The 14366-nt window shown below is 38.6% G+C and overlaps 1 protein-coding gene across 2 annotated transcripts in view; it reads left to right on the top strand.

Annotated features, from left to right (window-relative positions):
• Positions 1–14366, top strand: part of GSL10 (glucan synthase-like 10) — a 140585-nt gene that overhangs the window by 95425 nt on the left and 30794 nt on the right. For both annotated transcript variants that reach the window (XM_077365464.1, XM_077365466.1), the window contains exons 29-32: positions 11135–11232; positions 11315–11405; positions 11779–11939; positions 12032–12141. In XM_077365464.1, the coding sequence (XP_077221579.1) occupies positions 11135–11232; positions 11315–11405; positions 11779–11939; positions 12032–12141 (460 nt within the window). The remainder of the gene's footprint in view (positions 1–11134; positions 11233–11314; positions 11406–11778; positions 11940–12031; positions 12142–14366) is intronic.

Genomic DNA, 14366 nt, shown 5'->3' with positions numbered 1-14366 from the left:
TCATAGTCCAGAACTTCAAATGGAGACCAGGAAGTCGGATCTAGATCGCAAATAGTTTCAGGTTCTCTAGAGATATGTCAGTTGACCGTCTTCTGAGAATGAGGAGATGCCCCTCCATAGTTGAGGTAGTTTTTCCATCTATTCTCTCTGATTCTGCAAAATCTCCATTTTCAAATTCTAGAGCAAAGTTTCCATAGCTGTCTGCGGGGGGGGGGCTATGCCTATGTAATCCAATTGGGGGAGGGATTGGATTTGCTGGGATAGAAAGAGGGAGCTCTAGGAAGTGTTTATTCCATTGAAATTGGTAGATGGGGGCTCATTCTTGGAGCCTCGGCTCACTCAAATTTTAATTTTTTTTTTTTGTTTCTCTGTCTTTGGTTTGGCAGGTTTTCATTTCCCAAAGTTTAAAAATCATTCCATTTTGATGTATTGTCAACTTATCTTGGTTACTTGATGTTGCTTCTTATCCCCATTGGGGCATTCCATATTGGTGTGAAGCCAGTAGACTGTTGGTTCTGGCCACTGCTGCTTTTCCCCGAATTATTTGAATCTTTTCAGGTAACCTGGGCATTTTTTTCCCCTGCAACTGAAGGCTATTGATAGTTCCCTTTCCCTGCAACTGGTGGCTATTGACATACTATGCGTCCTTTTCAATATCTTTCCCTTTTAATGCAGTGGACTCCTACCTTGCAGCTGGGAGCAGAATTTTTTGAATTTCCATTTTTGGTTGTGCAATCGGTAAACTCCAGGAAGTTTCCAGATACGGCATTCTCCTTCAACCTTCAGATCCAGTCACTCTGCTCAGGGATAATGGCGAGACCCACCTTTTGGCTGAGGATCTGGGAGGTTTTTATAGCTTCATTAGTGTGATGCTATAAAAAAACTCTTTTAGTTTCCAATCCGTACTTTCCTAAACAATGAGTGTGCTAAAAAAATATGACTGATTTACACTAGAAAATGAGTTATATGCAAGTATATATTAGTCTATCACTAATTGGTGGATAGGAAGGATTCTGCGATTACCTTTCCGGTTAAGTCCTATCTGCAGTTTACGGATAGGAGGGAGCATGCGGCACCATAATATTGTGTTTGGTTCGTGCTTTGTTCCCATCCCCCTCACTTCGGTTTTCAGCTTTCTCGTAGATGGTGTACCTCAACAAGATCCTAATTGTAGGTCATCAAATTCACTGCAAGATAATTAATGTGGATCATTACTCCCTTTATCTCGATGATGTAGAGTGTTGATCATCTCTTGATTTATTACTCAGCTGCCATAATCTTATTCACCTGCACTACTATCAGATTCGGCTAACCTCAGAAAAAGGGTTCGCGGATTCACCAATATATTTTAATCCATTCTAATGTTAGTTCTTTTACATGGTAATATGGTTATAACATGTAATATATTGGCAATTTTGGTTGTTTGAGTTAATATAATATTTTATTTTCATATGAAAATTTTACTATTAGAATAGTTAAAAATCAAAACATGTGTTAATTTTAAATTCTTCATTGTAGTATTTAGAAAAAAAGAGGATCTACTCCTGCACGGTAATATGGTTATAATGGTTCATCCCTCATTCAGAAGGATCCATGTAATGTTGGACCTACACCTTATCAATGTTCAAATTGACTTTAATCATGCCTACGTCGATGTCGAGCCAATTGATGCCTTGGTTTTTTCCTTTTGGTCAGAAAGAAGGAAGGTCCTATGGGTCCCTCTTCTAACCTGTCATTCTTTGGAGTTTAGGGAATGAAAGGAATAGAAGGATGTTTGACAAGCCCGTTAGGGTTCTCACGCATGCCATTCTCAACCTGGTTTCTCATTGGATGGTTGCCTTTAAGTTGTTTATTGGTGTCTTTTACTCCAATTTGAGGCCAAACTGAGAGTTTTTGAGGACTGGTGTTTTGGACAAGGATCTTTCTCCACCTTAGTGAGCCCCTCCTTTGGACACCCTCGAGTTGAATTTTGACGGGTCTAGTGTCGGTAACCCCGGTCTTGCTGGTGTTGGGGGCATTTATAGAGATCAAGGAGTGGTTAAGCTTGTGTTCTCTTGGACGATAGGTACGAAAGACTAATGAGTAGAAGGTCCTTGCTCTCAAGAGAGGTTGAGCTTTTGAAATCCTAATCTTTGGAAGAGGTTGATTGTGGAGGGTGATTCCAAAGACTTCATCAGGTGGATCCAAGAAAAGGATAACCAATTATGGCGGTTCGCGAACTACTTTAAGGAAATGATTGACCAGCTTGTTGGGCATTGTGTCACCTTCTAAGTCCTCAACTCGCATTTCCACTAGAAGAAGTAGGGCTGCTTTAGCTTCCAAATCTTCTACTAGCACATAGATAACTATTTTCACCAAACCCCGGCCCTACGTCACACATTCTCCAATTTTGAAGGGATCCTTCATTCCTTCTAGTACATGAATAACTTTGTTCATCAAACCCCGGCCCAACATCACACATTCTCTAATTCCAAAAGGATCCTTGCCCTTATATTGACTCCTCCAGGAATTGTGTTACCAGAGCCGAACCAGGAATGGCCGTTAGTGGACCCAACACATTCAGTAGTTAGAGAGGCCCTCTCTAATAGATTTTCACATGGGCATTATCCATACCTGCTATGATCTCCTTTGATGCTTTTCTAATTGAGTGTGTTATTTAGCCTTTGTGAGCTGTTGTTGTATTTGTGTATTCGCTTGTGACCAGCTCGGTTTGTTTTTCTTTCTTTTCTTGATAAAATCCTATCATTTTAAAAATACATTAAGTTCACTCTCAAATCTCTCTCTCTCTCTCTCTCTCTCTCTCTCTCTCTCTCTCTCTCTCTCTCTCTCTCTCTCTCTCTCTCTGTATATATATATATATATATATAGACACACACACTAGTAAGAAACCTGTGCGATGCACGGGGGCGACAAAAAATAGTGAATGAGATAACTTAGTGTCAAGTGACCTTTGTCAGCAAAAAAGGGATTAGGTTTTTTAATGGAAATACAAAATAGACTTGTACGTGGCCTCTTATTACTAAATCAATCTAATACAGGTGTTGTGTCGCTATTGCTAATGAGAAAAAATGTATAAATAAGTAAACTAAATCTCTGTTGAAAATACCAAAAAACACCAAATGAGAAAACTCAATCTTACAAAGATCAAGTCCTAGTAAAACCTTTTGTTTACTTTTAAGACCACGAAACTTGTAAAATTGTCTTTGCAACCTCTATTTAGGAGCAAAAGGCGTGCAATCTGACTTGTACGGAATAGTTACCTTCGTGATCATAGAAGATGGCGGCTACCTCGTTCCAGTGAGCAAAATGATGACGATTTTCAACATTCATCTCTATCTTAAACTTAAAAGAATGAATCATAAGATAAAAACTATCAGTTGTCCCCCTCCTAAATTGCCACCATGGTCCTAATCATTAAAGATGGTGGCTATCTTGTTAAGGTAAGCCAAAAAGGGACTATAGTTTTGAATAGTTGTCTCTATCTTAAAATGGAAAGAAAGAATCAAAAGAAAAAGAAAAACCGTTGCCACTTGCAATATGTCAAAAAGAAAAACCATATGTAAGAAAATAAAATTCAGATTACAAAGAAAAACCAACTAATGATCGGAAAACAGATCACCAGAGACATACCTGCAATTTGATGCACGCACATTGATGCCGAGCCCATCTATGTCCGAAGACTATATATATATATATATATATATATATATATATATATATATATATATATATATATATATATATATAGAGAGAGAGAGAGAGAGAGAGAGAGAGAGAGAGAGAGGAAAAGGAGTGTGCGGTCGACCGCATATAAGGTTATATGCGGTCGAGGGCCCAAACACATGGGTCCCACATTTTTTGTGGTGATCAAAACCATTCATTTGCAAGGCCCCATCATAGATAGGGTGTGTACAAAAAATCAGCTCCATGGGATCATCCTAACCCCTCCAAAAGTGGAAAACAAAAATGGGCAGATTTGTGGTAAACGATGTCTGTCCATTTTGCCCTCCACTTTTGGATGGGTTACGATGATCCTATGGAGCTGATTTTTTGTACACACCCTATCTATGTAAGGGCCTTGCAAATAAATGCTTTGGATCATCCTAACAATGTGGGCCCACATGAGTTTTGGGCCCTCGACCGCACCTAAGCTTGGTGCGGTCGAGCGCACAATCTTATTCCTCATATATATATATATAATAGAAAGATATTTCGTGGTTTTGTAGTAGAATAAAAAAATCAAGTATAATAGTTTATTTAAAAAGAAATTCGGTAGGCTATTATAGAGTGCCTGGATGGCACCCATAGTAGTAAGATAGATGAAGAATTCCATATATACCTACTGCTTCTGCTGCCGTATCTGTCCACCATAATTAGCGAAAATTGAGGAGTCAAGTGTATTTGCACACCATAAAACAACAGCATCTCGCCCACCATAATTTAAGAAGTTTGGAGCATACCTTGCTCTTGTGAGCCCTTATGGTTTGTTTCTGTACGAAATTCACCGTACACAAATTATGGTATCCCTGCATTCAATAGTCGTAAAGATCTAATTAGAAAAGTGTAAAACAAAGTGTGTGGTTGCATCTCTAACTGAGATTCGTCAGCCATGGAGAAATGGGCAAGAGAGAGTTTTAGAAGTTAAAGAGGAGGCTGAATATGGGAATGTATCCTATTCTAATAAAACTCTGTTTCTATGAGAATTCGAAACCTTGATGGATGTTCAGTTTAAGGACATAAAGAAGAAGGGAAAAAGGAACTCATCATCTTACTAATAAGATACATCAGTGAAATATTGATAAAAAATAGAAAACTAAAATTGTAAAACCAATCTCTTAGTAATAGAAGAAGAGATAGCAATAGGCAAATCAAAGAGACGTTCAAAAACTTATTAAAATCTTGTTAATTAGACAAAGGAAAGAAACCTAATACCCAAAACCCCTCTATCTATCAAGCTTCTGATATCGAACCAAATATTGAAGATATTCTTCTCCATCGATTTTCCCTCTCGTTTTTTCTGCTTTTTTGGTGTGGGTGGGAAGTTGCAAAGGGGAAGTTGTAAAATCAATTAAGTCGGAAGCCTAATTGTTTGCTGAAAATCCGATTTATTTTCCTAAAAAGTGCAAAACGTGATTAGTGGCAATCCAAATTAGTTATGGGAAAGCCAATTTTAGCGGGAGGTCAAAAAGTAATTGGGGAACTTCTATTTTGAAATAAAAACTGTAATGATAATGGTCGGATTTTTAGGGATCCAAATTATGTGTTCAAAAAGTGATTGGGCAATGTGGACCCCGATCCGAGAGCGGTGGGGGAATGAGTCCCTAACACCCTCTGGATCATCCACGTGTGAAGGAGAGCTCTGCCAAGGAACTCTCGAAACGGATGCCACCCTCATAGCATAGCACGAGTGGCGATATAAAAAAAAAGAGATACATCCTGATCGGGAGCCAAGGCTCGAAACCGAGATGTACCTAAAAATAACTCAGAGTCGCCATCCATGGATATGCCATGGAACCCTAAAATCAAATCCTCTGTGCAATGGATAACCAGAAATATATATGGGTTCGTGCCTGGTTACGAATGGAGAAGGTCTGAGAGCACCCCCAATTCGTCCAAGTGCAAGCACTTGGTCTCTTATGCCATTTATTATTAACTCCAAAGAAGTTTGGGTAAAAATCATGTGAAATGGGAACAATCCTCAGGAATCGTCTACCTAAGTATGCATTTCCTGAGGATAAAGATAATAAACACATATAAAATAAAATGAAAGATGTATCACCTAAAGCATAGTTAGGTTATGAGTGACAAGCTTAATGGGTGTCTAAGTTTTGATGTGCAAACACATGCAAGCTATAGCTAAAGGTATAGGATCAGTACAAGAAAGTAAGAAAACACATCAAAAAAATACAATAACTACACAACAAATCCTAAGAATCTAAATGATTAGCTCGAGTCCTCGGATGGTCTGGTATTCATCCAAAGAAGCCTACGTATCCCCGCCTCCACGAGAATCAAGGCAACGTAGTTCTTCGCGCCTATTCTAAGCTATGATGCCTAAGACTCCTAACCCTCTATCCTAGACTCGATCTAAAAGATCGGACTAATTATTAAAGTTTCTTTACGATTATTTAAATTCCAGTGAATTGTGGATTTTAGGACACCCTATATGCCCTAACTAAATGCAGATTAGCCTCAAGCTAATGCAGGTGGTTCCTACAACCTATGTGTAACTAGGCTGTGTTTCCTAAGGAAAACAAAGGGTGGACTAACGTATCCTACTCTAGTCATCACTCGGCGATGTGGATCGCCGACTGACCGGACGGAGGTGCTCCTATAACTCTAGGACAGACCCCTAACTCTAAAACAAGCACACAACAAACAAACAACCTATTAAAATAAACTCCCAACTCTGGAGGAAGATCTTTTGAAAACAAGGTTTTAAAGGTTTAAAATGTTATTTACAAAAGTTTGGCTGGACTTGGGATATAAATCCCAAGCTGCACTACGTACCTCGGAAGAGGATCAAGCTAACGTAGTTCGAAACGAACTCTCCTAATTGCTACTTCTAAAACACTCAACACTTTAGATTCTTTTTCCTTAAGGTTTTCAAATGTTTTTGATGTTTTAAATTTCTGATGTTTTTGAGTTTTGAATGTTTTAACATGTTTTTGGATTTTAGATTTCTTATTTCACCCTTTTGGTCAAAGACCGGAGGGAACACACAAAGCAAACACCTTGGGCCAAACCCTAGGGCTAACAGGGGAAACCCCTAAACCCGGTAAACTAATGTCAAAGACAAAGAAAAGACCTAAAATCACAAACAAGAAAAGCTCTAATGAGACTATGCTAGTCCCTAACAAGTAAGAACAACAACAATACTGAGGAGAAACTCCTAACTAATAACACTATCAAAAGAGAACGTAAATGAGTCAAAGACTCTCTAATAATACCACGAAAATATGAATGAGTCAAAGACTCTCTGATAATATTGCTAAAGGACGAATGAGTCAAAGACTCCCTAATAAAGACAAATGAGTCAAAGACTCTCTAATAACATTGCTAAGCAGGACAACCGAGTCAAAGACTCCCTAACAAGAACAAATGAGTCAAAGACTCTCTAATAACATCAACTAAGAGGCGAGTGAGTCAAAGACTCTTTAATAATACAAACTAAGAAAATGAGTGAGTCAAAGACTCTCTAATAATACCGACTAAGAGACGAAAGCGTCAAAGACGAATGAGTCAAAGACGAATGAGTCAAAGACTCTAATAATACCGACGAAGAGACAAAAGCGTCAAAGACGAATGAGTCAAAGACTCTCTAATAATACCGACTAAGAGTCAAAGACTCTAATAATACCGACGAAGAGACAAAAGCGTCAAAGACGAATGAGTCAAAGACTCTCTAATAATACCGACTAAGAGACAAAAGCGTCAAAGACGAATGAGTCAAAGACTCTCTAATAATACCGACTAAGAGACAAAAGTTGACTCTCTAAAGGGAGAGGCTCTAAGCAACGAGGCTTGTCCCCAGAGGAGAGCTGCCTAACGAGACAAAGCGTGTCTCCTATGATGGAATTTGCTAATAAAACTACAATGGTCTCCTAAATGAGAGGGAGTGGACAAGATGTGATTATTAAGACAAAATTGAGTGAAAGCCCCACATCTTGACAAATCCATTTCACATCACTCGAATGCATAGTAATCTTTAGGTATATTTCCTCAAGCTATTCCAACACATCAGCAATAGAAGTTTATAAAATAAACATTCTGTATATAATAGCAACACTCCAAAATCCCCTTTGAAACAAAATCTTTTAAAATCCAAACATACTTGCAGGTAAAGAAGAGTATATGGGTATGAATAAAGCATAACCCTCACATGCAAACTTATTGATTTCCAGAACACTTTAATGTTGGCCAAAACTGTAACACTCGATACCATTTTTCAAAGAATTTCACATTGACTTAACACATGTTCGACACCAAGCCACAATCCTTATGAAACATTGCTTCATTTATCTTTCATGAGAACAATCAGCTCCACAACAATATCCACAAATTTCTCCACAACAAACAGATCTAGTGCATTTTTCGTAAAACTCCATGAAAACAAACAGATATAGAGCATAAGCATGTAAAATTCTTATGAAAACCATCAGGTCCAGAGTATTACTTACGAGATTCCATGAAAATTAATAAGTCCATAGCAATATTCATGAATCCCGATGCTAAAAATTCATATTGAAACAAAATGATATACCTGAAGTGGTTTCCTCGAACACTGATAAAGCCCAAACCGCAGATATGATGGCAGTGATGCCCGGGATTGATGACAAATCGATCGGATGTATAACAAGATGGCGGTAGGCTTTGAACTGCTAGGGTGGACAAAAATGACAAACCCAAATAGAAGCTCTAGATCGGATTTTGTAGCGAAATCCAGTGACTGGAGAAGGAAGAGATATTGGGACTAATGGGTAGAATTGATGATCCGAGCTTCGAAATTGAGGTGGTGGTGCTCGAACCCTCTTTCTCTCTTTAAAACCAGATCTAAGTGCCTCCTTGATGGTGGTTTACGATGATGGCAGTAGAGATTTGGGTGAAAATGAGGGTAGAGATGAAAAAGGGTTTGGTGGTAATGATGATGATGGTGCTGGTGAGATGAATAAGAGGAAGATGATAGAGCAACGGTGGAGAACGGATCTGGTAATGGTGGTGATGGTGAGGGTTTATAATGGGGTATTTGAGATGAAATCAGGGGTAAGAATCGGTGGAGCTCGACGGTGAGAAATGGTGGTGAAATTAGGGTAAAAATAGAGGAGGTAGATGATGGTGGCTGCTAGGGAGGTGAAAAGTTTCGGCAATGGGTTTAACCGGATTCCGGCAAGGGATGGTCGGATTCCGGTGCGGTTTGGCCGGAGTTGATGCCGAAGAAGAAGAAAATGGCAATGAGAAGATGATGGAAGAAAAGAAAATGGCCGAGCCTCTCTCTCTCCCTCCGTGATTTTCCTCTGCAAATGCCCTTTTTTCTCTTCCTCCCCCTCTCTCTCTGTGTCTTTCTCCCTCTCTTCTCAGATCTGAGATTTCAGATCTCAGATCTGAAAAGAGAGATGGCGGTGGAGGAAGTTGGATTCCGGTAGATGATGAGGGACGGTGACGGTGCTCTGGCAAGGAGATCGGAGAGGAGAAATCTGGAAAACCCCTTTTCCAATTTCTCTTTCGCTCTCCCTCTCTCTAGCTCCAATTATCTCCGACTCTCTCTTCCTCTCTGCTTCGGATCGGAGGTTGGATCTCCGACTAATGATCGGAGGAACGATCGCCGGAGGAAGAAAAGAAAACCCAAATCTCTCTTTCCTCTCGCTCTCTCTTTTCTCTGTTTTTTTTCAACGAGAATGAACAGTTTCTTCCCTTTTTTGATTTTTTTCGTTTTTTTATAACCTTTAAAAACTGCTGATAACGGCACCCCACTAATTGATGGGCGCACAAAATTTGATTGGCGCGCCCGTCAATTTGTCCTATTATAAATTGGGTTGGCCCGCTGCAGGATAAATCACCCCCCCCCCTTTGGATTCGCATTGCGCGCATTCTCTCGGTTCGTTCACTGAGCAAACGCGCTCGGATTTCAATGAAATTTCACGGGGATCTTAGGGAGACCCTAACCTATCTTAGGGTAGAAATTGGGGTCCTAACTCTTTGATTGGGTAAGGCTTCGCACAAACACCGCGAACTTGGGTCCGGTCAAAATGGGGTGTCTACAGGCAACTTCTTTTTTGAGAGCAAAACGACATTAAAAAGGGACGATTTTGTAGGGGATCTAAAGTGGCAAATCTAATTTCGTTGGGCGGCAAACTCAAATTATTATCGGCAAACTCAATTTCGTGAGGAAAAATTTTGTCCTAGAAAAACTTTTCTTGTAAAAAAGATGAATGACAAAGGAAAAAACATGCTTAGTATATATATATATATATATATATATACAAACACACACCAAAATGTAAATTGATTCTAATGGTCTCCACCGCCTCCTATCACTGTTAAGTTGAACACGGTCAGGGTAATATGGGCCCCATCGGGATTGGAGTGTCTAAAGATGGTGAGGGATCAATAATAAAAGTATTATCTTGTCCGAGCAGTGTTATGAACTCCAATGATGTGCAAGTCCAAGATTTGTTGCTTGAGGGTCTTTGTATTTTTAGGGTGGATCCTTCTGGTAGTCTTCTAGTTGTTGTTCATCAAATGTAAAAAGCATAGGCCTCAGTAAAGGGTTTGGCTTCTTGAATATTATGCAACTAGATCTTGGAAATCCCTTGACTTGGGTGGATTCACATCCTTTTCACATATCCCTTGTGGTGCTAATTCTAAAATGGTAGGTGGTCAAGCAAGGGAAGGTGTTGACGGTGAGATCTTGAGCTTTTCTGCCTGCTTGCCACTTATAGAGGCTTTAATGTTTGATTTTGGTTTTTCTTTTTCTTTTTATGAGTTGTTCTTTGACCCATCTTTTTATTTTTGCTATTTAACTCTTTTTGTCATCTCTTTCGATTAAAAATACTCTTAAAATATAAATTAGAATACTTGCTTCCTTAAATGAATGAAGGGTAAAAAAAAGTACAATGAATTGAGAGATATATGAACAAATTAAAGAAAGAGTTGCAAAATAAAAGTTACACGTAACACGTGATATTTGAGAATAAAGATTATGGCTGGTTTAAGCTGTTTTCTCCTTGTGGCCAATTCGGCATGAGAAGGCAATTGTTATTTCTCAATTCGACGTGAGTCGCCGATTTCTAATACAGTTTTTTATTCTTAGTTGGACATTACCTCAACATAACTAATAGCTTGATTACCCGACATTTGGAGAAAAAAAAAGGACTGAGAGGAGAGAGAGAGAGAGAGAGAGAGAGAGAGAGAGAGAGAAGAATCTATTCAATATTCCTTGGTCTCAAGGAAAGATTATCAATCATGATAAAGTCATTGATTTTTACCATGTTTAATTCAAACCTCAAAATTCTATCCTCAAAATTTCTGGTGGATTGTCTTCATTATATGTCATTAAGGCCTTGAGTTATTGAGAGGTTTATGTATGCGTGTAATGTGTGGTGCACTAGTTTAATTTAGTGCATATCATTTGTAGAGACAGGAGGAGTCATCTGAAGTAGCAAAAGGGGCTGTGAAAGCTGTTCAAGATCTTTATGACGTTGTGCGCCATGATATCCTTTCTGTTAATATGAGGTATATTCGAAGGCAAAGTGTGTCCATATGTATATTTCATGCTTGTTCTAAATCTAACCGCTTTTACATTTTTTTCCTCAAGAGAACACTATGAAACATGGAACATGTTATCGAAAGCCAGGATTGAAGGCCGCCTCTTTTCTAAGTTGAACTGGCCCAAAGATGCCGAGTTGGTACTTTCCTTACTTATATCGAAACCATGGATTTAAATTTCGGTTTGGGCCTTGTCCGTGGACGAAATCTGGTAAAAAAACAGAATTAATTTATTATTTCAGAAATTTCGGCTGAAATTTCAAAAAGTACTATAGTTTTGAAAGAAAAAATCAATTTCTCGAAATTTCCGCCGAAATTTTGGAAATTCGATATTTCGGATTTTGGGAAATTTTGGTTTCTCGGTCCCAATCGAAATCCAAAATTTCGGACTGAAATTTCGAATGTCGGCCGAAATTTAAAACCATGATCGAAACACATTCTTTCCTTGCAATGTTAGATATTGCTATAGAATTATCTTCTTTCGAATAAATGTAGTAATTTCCACAAATGCAGAGGTTGTTGATTAAGAGATTTCATTCACTCTTGACAATAAAAGACTCAGCCGCAAATATTCCAAAAAATCTAGAGGCAAGACGCAGACTGGAGTTCTTCACCAATTCCTTATTTATGGAAATGCCAGAAGCCAAGCCTGTTCGTGAGATGCTGTCCTTTAGGTGATAGTGTTTCTATTATGCCAATTTTTTATACTTCATAAATGGTTTTAATTTTTTAGTTATGCTCAAATGAATCTCTTTCTGCTTTGCAGTGTGTTCACTCCATATTATTCTGAGATTGTGCTATATAGTATGCCTGAACTCCTAAAGAAAAATGAGGATGGTATCTCGGTTTTGTTTTACCTCCAAAAGATCTTTCCAGGTGCTTTCTGTTCCTTATATCAAACTAACTAAACATTTACAATATAAATTTGCATGTGGCACATTATGCAAGTTTTATGCCCAAATGTTAACATCTTTTGTTGTGAGTAGATCATTTAGAGTTTCAGTGTATCACTATAAAGGGCAGCCCAGTGCACGAGGCTCCCGCCATTGCGGGGTCTGGGGAGGGCTAGATGTGCGCAGCCTTACCCCTGCTTTGCAGAGAGGCTGTTTCCGTGACTCGAACTCGTGACCGGTGGTCACAATGGAGCAACCTTACCGTTGCGCCAAGGCTCGCCCTTTCAGTGTCGCTATCACACTTTCAAAAGATTGTTGACGATGACTACTAGTATCCTATACAGTTTTCATATTTATTCTTGTTCTTCATGTTGTTGACGAAAAATGGGGAGTAGGATACGAAAAAAACACTCTCTAGAATTGTAATCTCTTGTACTGAGTCCCGGTGGTGAATCAAAGTATCAAACCAATGAATTAGTTATTAGAAGTAAAATGTTTTGAATGAAATGTTGAAGTTCATTAGCTCAAATCACGCAATCTTCTTAAAGTATTAAATATTAAATAACACCTTCTCCAACAGCTTAAGCTTTTGGAGTAACTGGTTGTTTCACATGGTATCAGAGCAAAGGTCCTGAGTTCAAACCTCCTTGGTAGCAAAAATCCACATGGAATGGCCAAACCCAAAACAGGGGCCACATGTGCCATGTCTAGGCCAACTCTAAGAATAGGGGTTGGGGGAGGGGGGATTGGGTCAAAGTATCTACTCAACTCAACTCAACGAAGCCTTTGTCCCAAACTAGTTGGGGTTGGCTAACGAATCCTTTAGAAAAATTTCATGAAGAACGTGAAAGAATCTACCCGGCTCAAATTGACTAAGTCTAATCCTGAACTAGTTGGGTTCGTCTACATGGATCATTTTCTTCCATTCTCTCTTATCCAAGGTCATGTTCTCTGTTATGTTCCTAGCCATCAAGTCTTTCCTCACTGTTTCTACCCAAGTTGTTTTCGGTCTGCCCCTACCTCTTTTTACTCCATCAACTTGGCACAAGTCTGATGGGGACATCAACAACGGGCGTGGATTCAAAGTTTACAACCGCAGATGTGGACGAGAATGATGGTGCGGACTCTAGCATGGGCCACAAACATTGCCGTCTTTTTTTTATTATTTACTTTCTATTTTCGTCATTTTATTTGTAGCCTACTTTTTAGGCATCAAATCTCACCCGTTTGATGTGTTTTTTTGTATTATTAGAAAGGTTTCTCAATTACCTATGTAATGGGCCCAAGATCACATGATTTGGATGTGATTTGAGCAAGTTATGAGTGTTTTTAGGAAGGGGTATAGGTCAATTACGGGATTACCATTTTTGGTAAGTTTTTATCTTTATTTAGCTTTGCTTTAGATTAGATGAATGATTGATATTAGTTTTTAACTTTAGGTTATCTTTTAGGGTTTCTTTTTCTTATAAATACATCTTATGAAAGCAATGTAAGAGACTTTGAATATTGAATAGAATTGAGAATTTTTTGTGAGAGCTATTGTAGCTTGGACTTCTTCTTCTCTTCTCCTCTTGGTGGCTTGGAGCCATTCTTCTCTCATCTCCTCTCATCTATTATCTTCTATTTCTTCAATCAAATCAGCACAAAGAAGGTTAGTAAATCAAATTTTCTTTTTTTCTTTGTTCTTCCACCCTAAAATACAAAAACCCAAAATCCATAGATCTCTCTCGTTCTTCAAGATCTCGTTTCCAGACTTTGAAAGATTGTTTTTATGATTAAACCTCAGCCTAAACACCCAAGAACCATAGCTTTAAATCCCTTTTGCAGCCAATTGAAAATTCGCACCCTTTTCAAGCCCAGAAACCTTTTTTGAACATCCCTAGCCTAAACCTACCATCAAATCAAAGCCTAAACCCTAGATTAACCTTTCTTTTACCTTCTAAACCTTAATCTAAAATTTGGACAGCAGTATTAAACCAAAATCTCAGATCTGTCAAATTACCAAAATACCCCTACAACCCAAAACTGAACCGTTTTGAGCCTTTTATTGCTGCTGGACATTTTTTTGTTTTTCTTCATTGGATATTATTATTTTCATGCTTGTGTAACATCTATTTCATTGGTACTTGCATTAGCTTTTAGTTCTTTTAATTGGTTGCTTGCGTAGGCCTAGTTTCGGACTAATCTTTCTATTATCCATTCATGTAA

Source organism: Tasmannia lanceolata, unplaced genomic scaffold, assembly GCF_043159265.1.
Source record: "Tasmannia lanceolata isolate RefF3 unplaced genomic scaffold, GAP_Taslan_0.1 ptg000020l, whole genome shotgun sequence".
Lineage (NCBI taxonomy): Eukaryota > Viridiplantae > Streptophyta > Magnoliopsida > Canellales > Winteraceae > Tasmannia > Tasmannia lanceolata.
This window is presented reverse-complemented; position numbering and strand designations above follow the sequence as displayed.